Source organism: Dendropsophus ebraccatus, chromosome 11 (assembly GCF_027789765.1).
Source record: "Dendropsophus ebraccatus isolate aDenEbr1 chromosome 11, aDenEbr1.pat, whole genome shotgun sequence".
NCBI lineage: Eukaryota > Metazoa > Chordata > Amphibia > Anura > Hylidae > Dendropsophus > Dendropsophus ebraccatus.
The window spans coordinates 99,885,241-99,903,242 of NC_091464.1; the positions used below are offsets into that span (position 1 = coordinate 99,885,241).

Here is an 18,002-nt window from a genome sequence, read left to right on the forward strand (position 1 = left end):
GCCCCCCTCTGCTTCACCCGCCTGGTCTCCTTCTCGCTCCCCCTCTGCTCCCCCCGCCTGGTCTCCTTCTCGCCCCCCTCTGCTCCCCCCGCCTGGTCTCCTTCTCGCCCCCCTTTGCTCCCCCCGCCTGGTCTCCTTCTCGCCCCCCTCTGCTCCACCCGCCTTGTCTCCTTCTCGCCCCCCTCTGCTCCACCCGCCTGGTCTCCTTCTCGCCCCCCTCTCCTCCACCCGCCTGGTCTCCTTCTCGCCCCCCTCTGCTCCCCCCGCCTGGTCTCCTTCTCGCCCCCCTCTGCTCCCCCCGCCTGGTCTCCTTCTCGCCCCCCTCTGCTCCCCCCCGCCTGGTCTCCTTCTCGCCCCCCTCTGCTCCCCCCGCCTGGTCTCCTTCTCGCTCCCCCCGCCTGGTCTCCTTCTCGCCCCCCTCTGCTCCCCCCGCCTGGTCTCCTTCTCGCCCCCCTCTGCTCCACCCGCCTGGTCTCCTTTTCGCCCCCCTCTCCTCCACCCGCCTGGTCTCCTTCTCGCCCCCCTCTGCTCCCCCCGCCTGGTCTCCTTCTCGCCCCCCTCTGCTCCCCCCGCCTGGTCTATATTATTGCGGACGTCCTGATGGACACGACAGCTGCATCGGCTTCTCACATCTTCTCCTGCAGCTGTCAGGTTGGGGTACGTTGGCGCCGACATGGTTGGCAGGGTTAGGGGGTGTGAAGGTATGTAGTCACAACACCACCCCTCCCCCACTGTGATAATGGGGGGTGTCTGGTAATTTGCGCCCCCCGCAGGACATAACACTTCATGTGAGGTTGGGATGACTGGTACTGAGAGGTGTGAGGATGTGGTGGTGACGCACCGCCTGGCGCTGGCACCTCCAGCCTGGGCACCGCTGTGGGGAGGGGGCTGTAATATCCCTACAAGGAAACATCAGCAGCTGCTGGAACGTAGCACGCCGGAGCAGTCATTAACCCCTGCCTGGCCGGCTTTTTACCCTCCACTGCTGCTGCGCTGCATTGTGACCCCCGCTCAGTCCTTCCTCGGCCCCTCCTGACCCCCGCTCAGTCCTTCCTCGGCCCCTCCTGACCCCCGCTCGGTCCTTCCCCCCGACCCCCGCTCTGTCCTTCCTCTGCCCTTTCTGACCCCCGCGCAGTCCTTCCTAGCCCCCCCCCCCCCCTGACCCCCGCTCGCTCCTTCCTCGGCCCTTTCTGACCCCCGCGCAGTCCTTCCTCAGCCCCCCCTGACCCCCGCGCAGTCCTTCCTCGCCCCCCCCCCTGACCCCCGCTCGCTCCTTCCTCGGCCCTTTCTGACCCCCGCGCAGTCCTTCCTCGGCCCCTCCTGACCCCCGCTCGGTCCTTCCCCTCGCCCCCCCTGACCCCCGCGCAGTCCTTCCTCGGCCCCCCCCTGATCCCCGCTCGGTCCTTCCCCTCGCCCCCCCTGACCCCCGCGCAGTCCTTCCTCGGCCCCCCCTGACCCCCGCGCAGTCCTTCCTCGGCCCCCCCTGATCCCCGCTCGGTCCTTCCCCTCGCCCCCCCTGACCCCCGCACAGTCCTTCCTCGGCCCCCCCTGATCCCCGCTCGGTCCTTCCCCTCGCCCCCCCCTGACCCCCGCGCAGTCCTTCCTCGGCCCCCCCTGATCCCCGCTCGGTCCTTCCCCTCGCCCCCCCTGACCCCCGCGCAGTCCTTCCTCGGCCCCTCCTGACCCCCGCTCGGTCCTTCCCCTCGCCCCCCCTGACCCCCGCGCAGTCCTTCCTCGGCCCCCCCTGATCCCCGCTCGGTCCTTCCCCTCGCCCCCCCTGACCCCCCGCGCAGTCCTTCCTCGGCCCCCCCTGATCCCCGCTCGGTCCTTCCCCTCGCCCCCCTGACCCCCGCTCGGTCCTTCCTCGCCCCCCCCCCCCTTCTGACCCCCGCTCGGTCCTTCCTCGGTCCCCCCTGGCCCCGCTTGCTCCTTCCTCATTGCCTCCTGGCCCGGCTCGTCATTGGTTTTATTTTTGTGGCTGATCGTTGGGCTGATGGCCTGGTATACGACTGACATGGCCGCGCCCGTCTCTGGTATTAACCCTGCAGAGTCCGGAGCCGTCGCCCTGCTTCAGTATCGGGGCTGGCTGGGGCTGCTCAGACTTGTTCTGGGTCACATGACGGAGTCTAATGTCTCGGGGCGGGGGGTGATCAGGAGTCAATCATCCACTATTGGGGGTCACTCCTGCAGTTGTAGCCCATGGGTGGTCCGTCCTCTGGGGTCTCTCCTTATCAGTGTGTAGGGGACTTTCTCCCGTAGGATAGTCGCACCAACTGGGTGTGACGCCGCTCCATCATCATCCTCATCATCATCATGCAGATCCTGGGCGGCTCCTGGGAGACTGGGGGAAGGTGGGAAATCCTGTCTTGATGACCGGAAACACGGGGTGCTTCGGGGTCCTCAGGTGTATAGAGGGTTCTGGGAGGGGGGGGGGGGGGAGTCTTTGCTCTGCGGTCCTCAGGTCAAATGACGGGGTCCTCAGGTGTATAGAGGGTGATATGGGGGGTCTGGGGTCCTCAGGTGTATAGAGGGTGATATGGGGGGTCTGGGGTCCTCAGGTGTATAGAGGGTGATATGGGGGGTCTGGGGTCCTCAGGTGTATAGAGGGTGATATGGGGGGGTCTGGGGTCCTCTGGTGTATAGAGGGTGATATGGGGGGTCCTCAGGTGTATAGAGGGTGATATGGGGGGGTCTGGGGTCCTCAGGTGTATAGAGGGTGATTTGGGGGGTCTGGGGTCCTCAGGTGTATAGAGGGTGATATGGGGGGTCTGGGGTCCTCAGGTCACATAACTGGGGGCTCAGGTGTATAGAAGGTGCTGACGGGGGGGGTCTGGGGTCACATGATGGGGGGCTCAGGTGTATAGAGGGTGCTGGGGGGGTCTGGGGGTCATTGGGTAACATGACGGGGGGATTCAGGTGTATAGAGGGTGATATGGGGGGGGGGGGGTTGGGGTCCTCAGGTGTATAGAGGGTGCTGGGGGGGTCTGGGGGTGATCGGGTCACATGACTCGGGGGGGCCAGGTGTATAGAGGGTGATATGGGGAGGGAGTCTGTGCTCTGGGGTCCTCGGGTTACATGACGGGGGGGCAGCTCAGGTGTATAGAGGGGGCTGGGGGGAGGGAGTCTGTGCTCTGGGGTCCTCGGGTCACATGACGGGGGGGCGGCTCAGGTGTATAGAGGGGGCTGGGGGGAGGGAGTCTGTGCTCTGGGGTCCTCGGGTCACATGACGGGGGGGCGGCTCAGGTGTATAGAGGGGGCTGGGGGGAGGGAGCCTGTGCTCTGGGGTCCTCGGGTCACATGACGGGGGGGGCGGCTCAGGTGTATAGAGGGGGCTGGGGGGAGGGAGCCTGTGCTCTGGGGTCCTCGGGTCACATGACGGGGGGGCGGCTCAGGTGTATAGAGGGGGCTGGGTGGAGGGAGTCTGTGCTCTGCGGTCCTCGGGTTACATGACGGGGGCGGGGGGGTTCAGGTGTTTTGCTCGTTGATCATGAGACCCCACTCCAGCATTAGCCTCGGGCGAGGACATGACAGACTATGGCGCCACCAGTGGTTGGATTTGAAACTGCAGTTGTTGCGCCATCTGATGGATGCCCGGACCATGTGACCTGTCAGTGCTGTGGGGGTAGCAAGGGGTTAACCCTCTGACCCCTGGGTGGCATCTCTTATCTGCAGACTATGAATAGACGGCCTGTTATGTAGGGAGTGCCGGCCATTGGCTCCTCATGACATCACAGGCCGCGCCAAAGTCACCAGTCTCATCCTATAACCCCGAGGCCGGGAGTGGGGGGGGCGTTCAGATACCAGCCGTTATATCCTATAATGTACAGTCCTAGGGAGGCTGGTGATGGCAATGCTCTGCAGGCATGATCTGGAGCAATGCTCTGCTCTTCCAGTTATGGCATAACTGCACTAGGGCTGATGTTATGCAGCATTTGGACAGTTGCATAGGTCCCAGAGTGATGTTCTGCAGGAGAGGGTGTGATGCTCTGCGTTGTGTATGTGGCATGCTCCAGTTACATCCAGATCTATGTTAGTGTCTTCTGGCTTGGCCATGGAGTGTGCTGTGATTGGAGGATGATTGACATGTGATGTTCTCTTCTCTGTAGGTGTGGTGCTGAGCCGTGTAGTCCGTGTGCCATCCGGTCCTCTCTTGCGGGTGGAAGGTACTGATGTTTCCATCTCCTGTAACGTCAGTGACTATGAGGGACCCAGAGAGCAGAACTTTGACTGGACGTTCTCCTCGGGGGCGGACCCTGCAGTGGCGGTGCTCAGCACGTGGGACAGCTCATTCACACACGCCTCATACATGGAGCTGGCGAAATCCGGAAACATCCAGCTGCAGAGGACGGGGAACAGCGAGGTCCTGCTCCATATACACCAGTTAAGGGGGTCCGACGAGGGCCAATACACCTGCTCCACGCCCAGCACAGATGCCACCTACAGCGGAAACTACATGGCCTCTGTCCAGCTGAAAGGTACCACCCCCACCTACCTTACAGGGGTCACTCCTCCTCTTATCCTAGATAGTACCACCCCCGCCTACACTACAGGGAAGACTCTCCTCTAATCCTAGATAGTACCGCTCCCGCCTACACTACAGGGGTCTCTCCTCCTCTAATCCTAGATAGTACTGCTCCCGCCTACACTACAGGGGTCTCTCCTCCTCTAATCCTAGATAGTACCCCCCTGCCTACACTACAGGGGTCACTCCTCCTCTAATCCTAGATAGTACCGCCCCCTGCCTACACTACAGGGTTCTCTCCTCCTCTAATCCTAGATAGTACCGCCCCCTGCCTACACTGCAGGGGTCACTCCTCCTCTAATCCTAGATAGTAACGCCCCTGCCTACACTACAGGGGTCACTCCTCCTCTAATCCACCAATCCTAGATAGTAACGCCCCAGCCTACACTACAGGGTTCTCTTCTCCTCTAATCCTAGATAGTACCGCCCCGCCTACACTACAGGGGTCACTCCTCCTCTAATCCTAGATAGTACCGCCCCCGCCTACACTACAGGGGTCACTCCTCCTCTAATCCACCAATCCTAGATAGTACCGCCCCCGCCTACACTACAGGGGTCTCTCCTCCTCTAATCCTAGATAGTAACGCCCCCAGCCTACACTACAGGGTTCTCTTCTCCTCTAATCCTAGATAGTACCGCCCCGCCTACACTACAGGGGTCACTCCTCCTCTAATCCTAGATAGTACCGCCCCCGCCTACACTGCAGGGGTCACTCCTCCTCTAATCCTAGATAGTACCGCCCCCAGCCTACACTACAGGGGTCTCTCCTCCTCTAATCCTAGATAGTACCGCCCCCAGCCTACACTACAGGGGTCACTCCTCCTCTAATCCTAGATAGTACTGCCCCCAGCCTACACTACAGGGGTCACTCCTCCTCTAATCCTAGATAGTACCGCCCCCGCCTACACTACAGGGGTCACTCCTCCTCTAATCCACCAATCCTAGATATTACCGCCCCGCTTACACTACAGGGGTCACTCCTCCTCCTCTAATCCTACATAGTACTGCCCCGCCTACACTACAGGGGTCACTCCTCCTCTAATCCTAGATAGTACCGCCCCCAGCCTACACTACAGGGGTCACTCCTCCTCTAATCCTAGATAGTACCGCCCCTGCCTACACTACAGGGGTCACTCCTCCTCTAATCCTAGGTAGTACCGCCCCTGCCTACACTACAGGGGTCACTCCTCCTCTAATCCTAGGTAGTACCGCCCCTGCCTACACTACAGGGGTCACTCCTACTCTAATCCTAGATAATACCGCTCCCAGCCTACACTACAGGGGTCACTCCTCCTCTAATCCTAGATAGTACCGCCCCGCCTACACTACAGGGGTCACTCCTCCTCTAATCCTAGATAGTACCGCCCCGCCTACACTACAGGGGTCACTCCTCCTCTAATCCTAGATAGTACCGCCCCCACCTACCTTACAGGGGTCACTCCTCCTCTAATCCTAGATAGTACCGCCCCCACCTACCTTACAGGGGTCACTCCTCCTCTAATCCTAGATAGTACCGCCCCCGCCTACACTGCAGGGGTCACTCCTCCTCTAATCCTAGATAGTACCGCCCCCCCCCCCCCTACACTACAGGGGTCACTCCTCCTCTAATCCTAGATAGTACCGCCCCCCCCCCCCTACACTGCAGGGGTCACTCCTCCTCTAATCCTAGATAGTACCGCCCCGCCTACACTACAGGGGTCACTCCTCCTCTAATCCTAGATAGTACCGCCCCCAGCCTACACTACAGGGGTCACTCCTCCTCTAATCCTAGATAGTACTGCCCCCCCCCCCTACACTACAGGGGTCACTCCTCCTCTAATCCACCAATCCTAGATAGTACCGCCCCCCGCCTACACTACAGGGGTCACTCCTCCTCTAATCCTAGATAGTACCGCCCCCCGCCTACACTACAGGGGTCACTCCTCCTTTAATCCTAGATAGTACCGCCCCCCCCCCCCCCCCTACACTACAGGGGTCACTCCTCCTCTAATCCTAGATAGTACCGCCCCCCCCCCTACACTACAGGGGTCACTCCTCCTCTAATCCTAGATAGTACCGCCCCCACCTACCTTACAGGGGTCACTCCTCCTCTAATCCTAGATAGTACCGCCCCCACCTACCTTACAGGGGTCACTCCTCCTCTAATCCTAGATAGTACCGCCCCTGCCTACACTACAGGGGTCACTCCTCCTCTAATCCTAGATAGTACCGCCCCTGCCTACACTACAGGGGTCACTCCTCCTCTAATCCTAGGTAGTACCGCCCCTGCCTACACTACAGGGGTCACTCCTACTCTAATCCTAGATAATACCGCTCCCAGCCTACACTACAGGGGTCACTCCTCCTCTAATCCTAGATAGTACCGCCCCCGCCTACACTACAGGGGTCACTCCTCCTCTAATCCTAGATAGTACCGCCCCGCCTACACTACAGGGGTCACTCCTCCTCTAATCCTAGATAGTACCGCCCCCACCTACCTTACAGGGGTCACTCCTCCTCTAATCCTAGATAGTACCGCCCCCACCTACCTTACAGGGGTCACTCCTCCTCTAATCCTAGATAGTACCGCCCCCGCCTACACTGCAGGGGTCACTCCTCCTCTAATCCTAGATAGTACCGCCCCCCCCCCTACACTACAGGGGTCACTCCTCCTCTAATCCTAGATAGTACCGCCCCCCCCCCCCTACACTGCAGGGGTCACTCCTCCTCTAATCCTAGATAGTACCGCCCCCGCCTACACTGCAGGGTCACTCCTCCTCTAATCCTAGATAGTACCGCCCCCCCCCCTACACTACAGGGGTCACTCCTCCTCTAATCCTAGATAGTACTGCCCCCCCCCCTACACTACAGGGGTCACTCCTCCTCTAATCCACCAATCCTAGATAGTACCGCCCCCGCCTACACTACAGGGGTCACTCCTCCTCTAATCCTAGATAGTACCGCCCCGCCTACACTACAGGGGTCACTCCTCCTCTAATCCTAGATAGTACCGCCCCCACCTACCTTACAGGGTCACTCCTCCTCTAATCCTAGATAGTACCGCCCCCACCTACCTTACAGGGGTCACTCCTCCTCTAATCCTAGATAGTACCGCCCCCGCCTACACTGCAGGGGTCACTCCTCCTCTAATCCTAGATAGTACCGCCCCCCCCCCTACACTACAGGGGTCACTCCTCCTCTAATCCTAGATAGTACCGCCCCCCCCCCCCCCCTACACTACAGGGGTCACTCCTCCTCTAATCCTAGATAGTACCGCCCCCGCCTACACTGCAGGGGTCACTCCTCCTCTAATCCTAGATAGTACCGCCCCCCCCCCCCTACACTACAGGGGTCACTCCTCCTCTAATCCTAGATAGTACTGCCCCCCCCCCCTACACTACAGGGGTCACTCCTCCTCTAATCCACCAATCCTAGATAGTACCGGCCCCCCGCCTACACTACAGGGGTCACTCCTCCTCTAATCCTAGATAGTACCGCCCCCGCCTACACTACAGGGGTCACTCCTCCTTTAATCCTAGATAGTACCGCCCCCCCCCCCCCCCTACACTACAGGGGTCACTCCTCCTCTAATCCTAGATAGTACCCGCCCCCCCCCCCCTACACTACAGGGGTCACTCCTCCTCTAATCCTAGATAGTACCGCCCCCCCCCCCCCCCCTACACTACAGGGGTCACTCCTCCTCTAATCCTAGATAGCACCCCCCCCCCTACACTACAGGGGTCACTCCTCCTCTAATCCTAGATAGCACCCCCCCCCTACACTACAGGGGTCACTCCTCCTCTAATCCTAGATAGTAACGCCCCTGCCTACACTACAGGGGTCACTCCTCCTCTAATCCTAGATAGTACCGCCCCCCCCCTACACTGCAGGGGTCACTCCTCCTTTAATCCTAGATAGTACCGCCCCCAGCCTACACTACAGGGGTCACTCCTCCTTTAATCCTAGATAGTACCGCCCCCCCCCCTACACTACAGGGGTCACTCCTCCTCTAATCCTAGATAGTACCGCCCCCAGCCTACACTACAGGGGTCACTCCTCCTCTAATCCTAGATAGTACCGCCCCCGCCTACACTGCAGGGGTCACTCCTCCTCTAATCCTAGATAGTACCGCCCCCCCCCCCCCCCCCCCCCCCTACACTACAGGGGTCACTCCTACTCTAATCCTAGATAGTACCGCCCCCCCCCCCCTACACTACAGGGGTCACTCCTACTCTAATCCTAGATAGCACCCCCCCCCTACACTACAGGGGTCACTCCTCCTCTAATCCTAGATAGTAACGCCCCTGCCTACACTACAGGGGTCACTCCTCCTCTAATCCTAGATAGTACCGCCCCCAGCCTACACTACAGGGGTCACTCCTCCTTTAATCCTAGATAGTAACGCCCCTGCCTACACTACAGGGGTCACTCCTCCTCTAATCCTAGATAGTACCGCCCCCAGCCTACACTACAGGGGTCACTCCTCCTCTAATCCTAGATAGTACCGCCCCCGCCTACACTGCAGGGGTCACTCCTCCTCTAATCCTAGATAGTACCGCCCCCCCCCCCCTACACTACAGGGGTCACTCCTACTCTAATCCTAGATAGTACCGCCCCTGCCTACACTACAGGGGTCACTCCTCCTCTAATCCTAGGTAGTACCGCCCCTGCCTACACTACAGGGGTCACTCCTACTCTAATCCTAGATAATACCGCTCCCAGCCTACACTACAGGGGTCACTCCTCCTCTAATCCTAGATAGTACCGCCCCCGCCTACACTACAGGGGTCACTCCTCCTCTAATCCTAGATAGTACCGCCCCCGCCTACACTACAGGGGTCACTCCTCCTCTAATCCTAGATAGTACCGCCCCCACCTACCTTACAGGGGTCACTCCTCCTCTAATCCTAGATAGTACCGCCCCCACCTACCTTACAGGGGTCACTCCTCCTCTAATCCTAGATAGTACCGCCCCCGCCTACACTGCAGGGGTCACTCCTCCTCTAATCCTAGATAGTACCGCCCCCCCCCCCTACACTACAGGGGTCACTCCTCCTCTAATCCTAGATAGTACCGCCCCCCCCCCCCCTACACTGCAGGGGTCACTCCTCCTCTAATCCTAGATAGTACCGCCCCCGCCTACACTGCAGGGGTCACTCCTCCTCTAATCCTAGATAGTACCGCCCCCCCCCCTACACTACAGGGGTCACTCCTCCTCTAATCCTAGATAGTACTGCCCCCCCCCCTACACTACAGGGGTCACTCCTCCTCTAATCCACCAATCCTAGATAGTACCGCCCCCCGCCTACACTACAGGGGTCACTCCTCCTCTAATCCTAGATAGTACCGCCCCGCCTACACTACAGGGGTCACTCCTCCTCTAATCCTAGATAGTACCGCCCCCACCTACCTTACAGGGGTCACTCCTCCTCTAATCCTAGATAGTACCGCCCCCACCTACCTTACAGGGGTCACTCCTCCTCTAATCCTAGATAGTACCGCCCCCGCCTACACTGCAGGGGTCACTCCTCCTCTAATCCTAGATAGTACCGCCCCCCCCCCTACACTACAGGGGTCACTCCTCCTCTAATCCTAGATAGTACCGCCCCCCCCCCCCCTACACTGCAGGGGTCACTCCTCCTCTAATCCTAGATAGTACCGCCCCCGCCTACACTGCAGGGGTCACTCCTCCTCTAATCCTAGATAGTACCGCCCCCCCCCCCTACACTACAGGGTCACTCCTCCTCTAATCCTAGATAGTACTGCCCCCCCCCCTACACTACAGGGGTCACTCCTCCTCTAATCCACCAATCCTAGATAGTACCGCCCCCGCCTACACTACAGGGGTCACTCCTCCTCTAATCCTAGATAGTACCGCCCCCCGCCTACACTACAGGGGTCACTCCTCCTTTAATCCTAGATAGTACCGCCCCCCCCCCCCCCCTACACTACAGGGGTCACTCCTCCTCTAATCCTAGATAGTACCGCCCCCCCCCCCCCCTACACTACAGGGGTCACTCCTCCTCTAATCCTAGATTTTACCGCCCCCCCCCCCCCCCAACACTACAGGGGTCACTCCTCCTCTAATCCTAGATAGCACCCCCCCCCTACACTACAGGGGTCACTCCTCCTCTAATCCTAGATAGCACCCCCCCCCTACACTACAGGGGTCACTCCTCCTCTAATCCTAGATAGTAACGCCCCTGCCTACACTACAGGGGTCACTCCTCCTCTAATCCTAGATAGTACCGCCCCCCCCCTACACTGCAGGGGTCACTCCTCCTTTAATCCTAGATAGTACCGCCCCCAGCCTACACTACAGGGGTCACTCCTCCTTTAATCCTAGATTGTACCGCCCCCCCCCCTACACTACAGGGGTCACTCCTCCTCTAATCCTAGATAGTACCGCCCCCAGCCTACACTACAGGGGTCACTCCTCCTCTAATCCTAGATAGTACCGCCCCCGCCTACACTGCAGGGGTCACTCCTCCTCTAATCCTAGATAGTACCGCCCCCCCCCCCCCCCCCCTACACTACAGGGGTCACTCCTACTCTAATCCTAGATAGTACCGCCCCCCCCCCCCTACACTACAGGGGTCACTCCTACTCTAATCCTAGATAGCACCCCCCCCCTACACTACAGGGGTCACTCCTCCTCTAATCCTAGATAGTAACGCCCCTGCCTACACTACAGGGGTCACTCCTCCTCTAATCCTAGATAGTACCGCCCCCCGCCTACACTACAGGGGTCACTCCTCCTTTAATCCTAGATAGTAACGCCCCTGCCTACACTACAGGGGTCACTCCTCCTCTAATCCTAGATAGTACCGCCCCCAGCCTACACTACAGGGGTCACTCCTCCTCTAATCCTAGATAGTACCGCCCCCGCCTACACTGCAGGGGTCACTCCTCCTCTAATCCTAGATAGTACCGCCCCCCCCCCTACACTACAGGGGTCACTCCTACTCTAATCCTAGATAGTACCGCCCCCCCCCCCCTACACTACAGGGGTCACTCCTCCTCTAATCCTAGATAGTAACGCCCCCGCCTACACTACAGGGGTCACTCCTCCTCTAATCCTAGATAGTACCGCCCCCGCCTACACTACAGGGGTCACTCCTCCTCTAATCCTAGATAGTAACGCCCCCCCCCCCCCCTACACTACAGGGGTCACTCCTCCTCTAATCCTAGATAGTACCGCCCCCAGCCTACACTACAGGGGTCACTCCTCCTCTAATCCTAGATAGTACCGCCCCCCCCCCCTACACTACAGGGGTCACTCCTCCTCTAATCCTAGATAGTACCGCCCCCCCCCTACACTACAGGGGTCACTCCTCCTCTAATCCTAGATAGTACCGCCCCCCCCTACACTACAGGGGTCACTCCTCCTCTAATCCTAGATAGTACCGCCCCCAGCCTACACTACAGGGGTCACTCCTCCTCTAATCCTAGATAGTACCGCCCCCAGCCTACACTACAGGGGTCACTCCTCCTCTAATCCTAGATAGTAACGCCCCCGCCTACACTACAGGGGTCACTCCTCCTCTAATCCTAGATAGTAACGCCCCCAGCCTACACTGCAGGGGTCACTCCTCCTCTAATCCTAGATATTACCGCCCCCCCCCCCTACACTGCAGGGGTCACTCCTCCTCTAATCCTAGATAGTACCGCCCCCCCCCCTACACTACAGGGGTCACTCCTCCTCTAATCCTAGATAGTACCGCCCCCCCCCCTACACTACAGGGGTCACTCCTCCTCTAATCCTAGATAGTACCGCCCCCAGCCTACACTACAGGGGTCACTCCTCCTCTAATTCTAGATAGTACCGCCCCCAGCCTACACTGCAGGGGTCACTCCTCCTCTAATCCTAGATAGTACCGCCCCCCCCCCCCCTACACTGCAGGGGTCACTCCTCCTCTAATCCTAGATAGTACCGCCCCCCCCCCCCCCTACACTGCAGGGGTCACTCCTCCTCTAATCCTAAATAGTACCGCCCCCGCCTACACTGCAGGGGTCACTCCTCCTCTAATCCTAGATAGTACCGCCCCCCCCTACACTACAGGGGTCTCTCCTCCTCTAATCCTAGATAGTACCGCCCCCGCCTACACTACAGGGGTCACTCCTCCTCTAATCCACCAATCCTAGATAGTCGATCACTGCCTAATGTTTGGGGTCTCGCTCACCCCTTCCGTTTATGATTTTCCCTATAGGTTGGATCCACTCCTCCCCTTGTCTCTATAGCTTGGATACAGTCATGACTGTTGGTTACACCACTTCCTCCTCCTCCTCCTCCTTGCATGTCTCTAGCAGCTCATTGTCTCTCCTGGTATCATGGCTCCACCTGGTGCTGGTGTTTGGTATTGCAGGACGTTGTGCTCTGGTGCTGTGCTGCCTCATCTGTGGGCGTTCTTTCTGTGCTCCTCTATCGTTTGAATAAAGGAGCGGGTGCAGGGGAGCAGAACGTTCTCCTCCTGGGGTGTGAACCCACCCTACAGGATCTGGGGTCTGTACAGCGTCACATCAGAGGGAAACAATTGCTGTAGTTTTTATTTTTCCATGTGGAAAAAAATGTATAGCATGGTACCGTGTTAGCCAGAAAAATCCATATGGTAGTAAATACTTGTGATCAAAGTATTTCAGGAGTGAGACCTTCATTGGCCAACAAAAAACTGTTAGAGCTGTGAGATTCCGGGATTCACAAGATCCCTTCGTCAGACAAGTTCACAAATAAAGAAAAAGCACAACATATTGGGGATGTTACAAACAAGAAGGGAGAGACATCTGTGAATTGGGGGGCGGGAGGTGGGGGGGTATATACATATATACATCACATAGATAAGCCAGGGCAATTAAACAGACTTGTTGTAAATTAAAGCTTATTTGGAAGTCCAAGATTCTTGGTCAGTTCAGTCTTATCTGTGGAGTGTGTCCATGTAGTGGGTCATACATCCCGTGTATTAGTCCATGTAGTGGGTCATACATCCCGTGTATTAGTCCATGTAGTGGGTCATACATCCCGGTGTATTAGTCCATGTAGTGGGTCATACATCCCGGTGTATTAGTCCATGTAGTGGGTCATACATCCCGGTGTATTAGTCCATGTGGTGGGTCATACATCCCGGTGTATTAGTCCATGTGGTGGGTCATACATCCTGGTGTATTAGTCCATGTAGTAGGTCATACATCCCGGTGTATTAGTCCATGTAGTGGGTCATACATCCCGGTGTATTAGTCCATGTAGTGGGTCATACATCCCGGTGTATTAGTCCATGTAGTGGGTCATACATCCCGGTGTATTAGTCCATGTAGTGGGTCATACATCCTGGTGTATTAGTCCATGTAGTGGGTCATGCGTCCTGGTGTATTAGTCCATGTAGTGGGTCATGCGTCCTGGTGTATTAGTCCATGTAGTGGGTCATGCGTCCTGGTGTATTAGTCCATGTAGTGGGTCATGCGTCCTGGTGTATTAGTCCATGTAGTGGGTCATGCGTCCTGGTGTATTAGTCCATGTAGTGGGTCATGTGTCCTGGTGTATTAGTCCATGTAGTGGGTCATGCGTCCTGGTGTATTAGTCCATGTAGTGGGTCATACATCCCGGTGTATTAGTCCATGTAGTGGGTCATACATCCTGGTGTATTAGTCCATGTAGTGGGTCATACATCCCGGTGTATTAGTCCATGTAGTGGGTCATACATTCCGGTGTATTAGTCCATGTAGTGGGTCATACATCCCGGTGTATTAGTCCATGTAGTGGGTCATACATCCCGTGTATTAGTCCATGTAGTGGGTCATACATCCCGGTATATTAGTCCATGTAGTGGGTCATACATCCCGGTGTATTAGTCCATGTAGTGGGTCATACATCCTGGTGTATTAGTCCATGTAGTGGGTCATACATCCCGGTGTATTAGTCCATGTAGTGGGTCATACATCCCGGTGTATTAGTCCATGTAGTGGGTCATACATCCTGTGTATTAGTCCATGTAGTGGGTCATACATCCAGTGTATTAGTCCATGTAGTGGGTCATACATCCCGGTGTATTAGTCCATGTAGTGGGTCATACATCCCGGTGTATTAGTCCATGTGTTAATGACTGGAAGGTTTCTATCACTGTGAATTCCCACACTTTCCTCTCTCTGACTCTGGAAGGGACCTTTGAGGACCATAACCTTTAAATCTTATTCTATGGTCCAGTCCTGATGTGGCCTACAGGGCTGCTGAGACTTCTTTTTATTGTATGTCTATGTCAGTTCATTCTAGTTTGTAATTTCTGTTTTGTTTCCCCAATGTAAATCCCTGTGGGGCATCGTGTACACTTTATCATGTAGTCCAGTGATTTTCAAACTTTTTGTTCTCGGGCCTCACCCGGCAATCCATGTTGATGCTCGGGCCTCACCAACAAACATATACAACTATGAATCGCCAGATACCGCCATGTACTGCATATTATGTCCCAGAGCAGCATCAAAACAACATCAAAGTGCAGAAATAATTGTTGCTTCACCTTTAGTAAACCACCAGCACAATGCAGAAAATACATACTGCTCCACCTGCAGTAACCCATTACCACATAGTGCTCCACCTGTATACCAGCCCCACAATGCAGCATTTCTTTCTCCATAACCCACCTGGCAGCTTACACACACGCTAGCATGATTCTACCCCTAACCTCCTCTTCCTGTGGTAGCTCTCTCCCCTCCTTACCCCATTTCTGTACATTTGGCATTCCTGCCACTGTCAGAGTGATGTGCAGTGTTCCTGCCACTGTCAGAGTAATAGGTATTCCTATAATAGCTCCCACATAGTAGTTAATACCTTCCCCCGTGCTGTGCCCCCATATAATAATAATGTCCAGTGCTGTGCCCCCCTACATAGTAATAATGCACCTTCTGTATCCCCCAGTTAAGTTCCCCCCTCTGCCTGCAATCAACCTGACCCCTCTACACACAAACTCCCCCACCTGACCCCCGACACACTTACAGTACCCCACCTGCCCTCCATCCCCCCACACACTACCCCACTTGAACCCCACCCCCCCACGCACACACACTACCCCACCTGCCCTTCATCCCCCCACACACTACCCCACCTGACCCTCCCCCCCCCCTGTTTTCCATATGTCCCCCTCCCCCCCTGTTTTCCATATGTCCCCCTCCCCCCCTGGTTTCCATATGTCCCCCTCTCCCCCTATGTATACCATATGTCCCCCTCCCCCCCTGGTTTCCATATGTCCCCCTCTCCCTCTGTATACCATATGCCCCCCTCTCCCCCTATGTATTCCATATGTCCCCCTCTCCCCCTGTATACCATATGTCCCCCTCTCCCCCCCTGTATACCATATGTCCCCCTCTCCCTCTATGTATTCCATATGTCCCCCTCTCCCTCTGTATACCATATGTCCCCCTCCCCCCCTGGTTTCCATATGTCCCCCTCTCCCCCTGGTTTCCATATGTCCCCCTCTCCCCCTCTGTATACCATATGTCCCCCTCCCCCCTATGTATTCCATATGTCCCCCTCTCCCCCTCTGTATACCATATGTCCCCCTCTCCCCCTATGTATTCCATATGTCCCCCTCCCCCCCTATGTATTCCATATGTCCCCCTCTCCCCCTCTGTATACCATATGTCCCCCTATCCTCCTCTGTATACCATATGTCCCCCTCTCCCTCTATGTATTCCATATGTCCCCCCCTCCCCCCCTGGTTTCCATATGTCCCCCTCTCCCCCTCTGGTTTCCATATGTCCCCCCCTCCCCCTCTGGTTTCCATATGTCCCCCTCTCCCCTCTGGTTTCCATATGTCCCCCCCTCCCCCCCTGGTTTCCATATGTCCCCCCCTCCCCCCCTGGTTTCCATATGTCCCCCCCTCCCCCCCTGGTTTCCATATGTCCCCCCCTCCCCCCCCTGGTTTCCATATGTCCCCCTCTCCCTCTGTATACCATATGTCCCCCTCTCCCCCCCTGTATACCATATGTCCCCCTCTCCCCCTATGTATTCCATATGTCCCCCTCCCCCCTGGTTTCCATATGTCCCCCTCTCCCCCTATGTATTCCATATGTCCCCCTCTCCCCCCCTGGTTTCCATATGTCCCTCTCCCCCCCTGTATTCCATATGTCCCCCTCCCCCCCTGGTTTCCATATGTCCCCCTCTCCCCCTCTGGTTTCCATATGTCCCCCTCCCCCCTGGTTTCCATATGTCCCCCTCTCCCCCCCTGGTTTCCATATGTCCCCCTCTCCCCCCGGTTTCCATATGTCCCCCTCCCCCCCTGGTTTCCATATGTCCCCCTCTCCCCCCCTGTATTCCATATGTCCCCCTCCCCCTCTGGTTTCCATATGTCCCCCTCTCCCCCCCTGTATTCCATATGTCCCCCTCCCCCTCTGGTTTCCATATGTCCCCCTCTCCCCCTGTATTCCATATGTCCCCCTCTCCCCCCATGTATTCCATATGTCCCCCTCTCCCCCCATGTATTCCATATGTCCCCCTCTCCCCCCATGTATTCCATATGTCCCCCTCTCCCCCCTGTATTCCATATGTCCCCCTCCCCCTCTGGTTTCCATATGTCCCCCTCTCCCCCCGGTTTCCATATGTCCCCCTCCCCCCCTGGTTTCCATATGTCCCCCTCTCCCCCCCTGTATTCCATATGTCCCCCCTCCCCCTCTGGTTTCCATATGTCCCCCTCTCCCCCTGTATTCCATATGTCCCCCTCTCCCCCCATGTATTCCATATGTCCCCCTCTCCCCCCATGTATTCCATATGTCCCCCTCTCCCCCCATGTATTCCATATGTCCCCCTCTCCCCCCCTGGTTTCCATATGTCCCCCTCTCCCCCTATGTATTCCATATGTCCCCCTCTCCCCCTATGTATTCCATATGTCCCCCTCTCCCCCTATGTATTCCATATGTCCCCCTCTCCCCCTCTGGTTTCCATATGTCCCCCTCCCCCCCTGGTTTCCATATGTCCCCCTCTCCCCCTGTATTCCATATGTCCCCCTCCCCCCCTGGTTTCCATATGTCCCCCTCCCCCCCCTGGTTTCCATATGTCCCCCTCTCCCCCCCTGTATTCCATATGTCCCCCTCCCCCTCTGGTTTCCATATGTCCCCCTCTTTCCCTCTGGTTTCCATATGTCCCCCTCTTTCCCTCTGGTTTCCATATGTCCCCCTCTCCCCCTGTATTCCATATGTCCCCCTCTCCCCCTGTATTCCATATGTCCCCCTCTCCCCCCATGTATTCCATATGTCCCCCTCCCCCTCTGGTTTCCATATGTCCCCCTCCCCCTCTGGTTTCCATATGTCCCCCTCTCCCCTCTGGTTTCCATATGTCCCTCTCTCCCCCTGGTTTCCATATGTCCCCCTCCCCCTCTGGTTTCCATATGTCCCCCTCTTTCCCTCTGGTTTCCATATGTCCCCCTCTTTCCCTCTGGTTTCCATATGTCCCCCTCTTTCCCTCTGGTTTCCATATGTCCCCCTCTCCCCCACTGTATTCCATATGTCCCCCTCCCCCTCT

The 18,002-nt window shown here is 57.1% G+C and overlaps 1 protein-coding gene across 2 annotated transcripts in view; it reads left to right on the plus strand.

The window, feature by feature from the left end:
* Positions 1 to 658: 658 nt before the first annotated feature.
* Positions 659 to 18,002, plus strand: part of PTGFRN (prostaglandin F2 receptor inhibitor) — a 52,183-nt gene continuing 34,839 nt past the window's right edge. For both annotated transcript variants that reach the window (XM_069944481.1, XM_069944482.1), the window contains exons 1-2: positions 659 to 701; positions 4,107 to 4,475. In XM_069944481.1, coding sequence (XP_069800582.1) covers positions 674 to 701; positions 4,107 to 4,475 — 397 coding nt within the window. In that variant the 5' untranslated portion in view covers positions 659 to 673. The remainder of the gene's footprint in view (positions 702 to 4,106; positions 4,476 to 18,002) is intronic.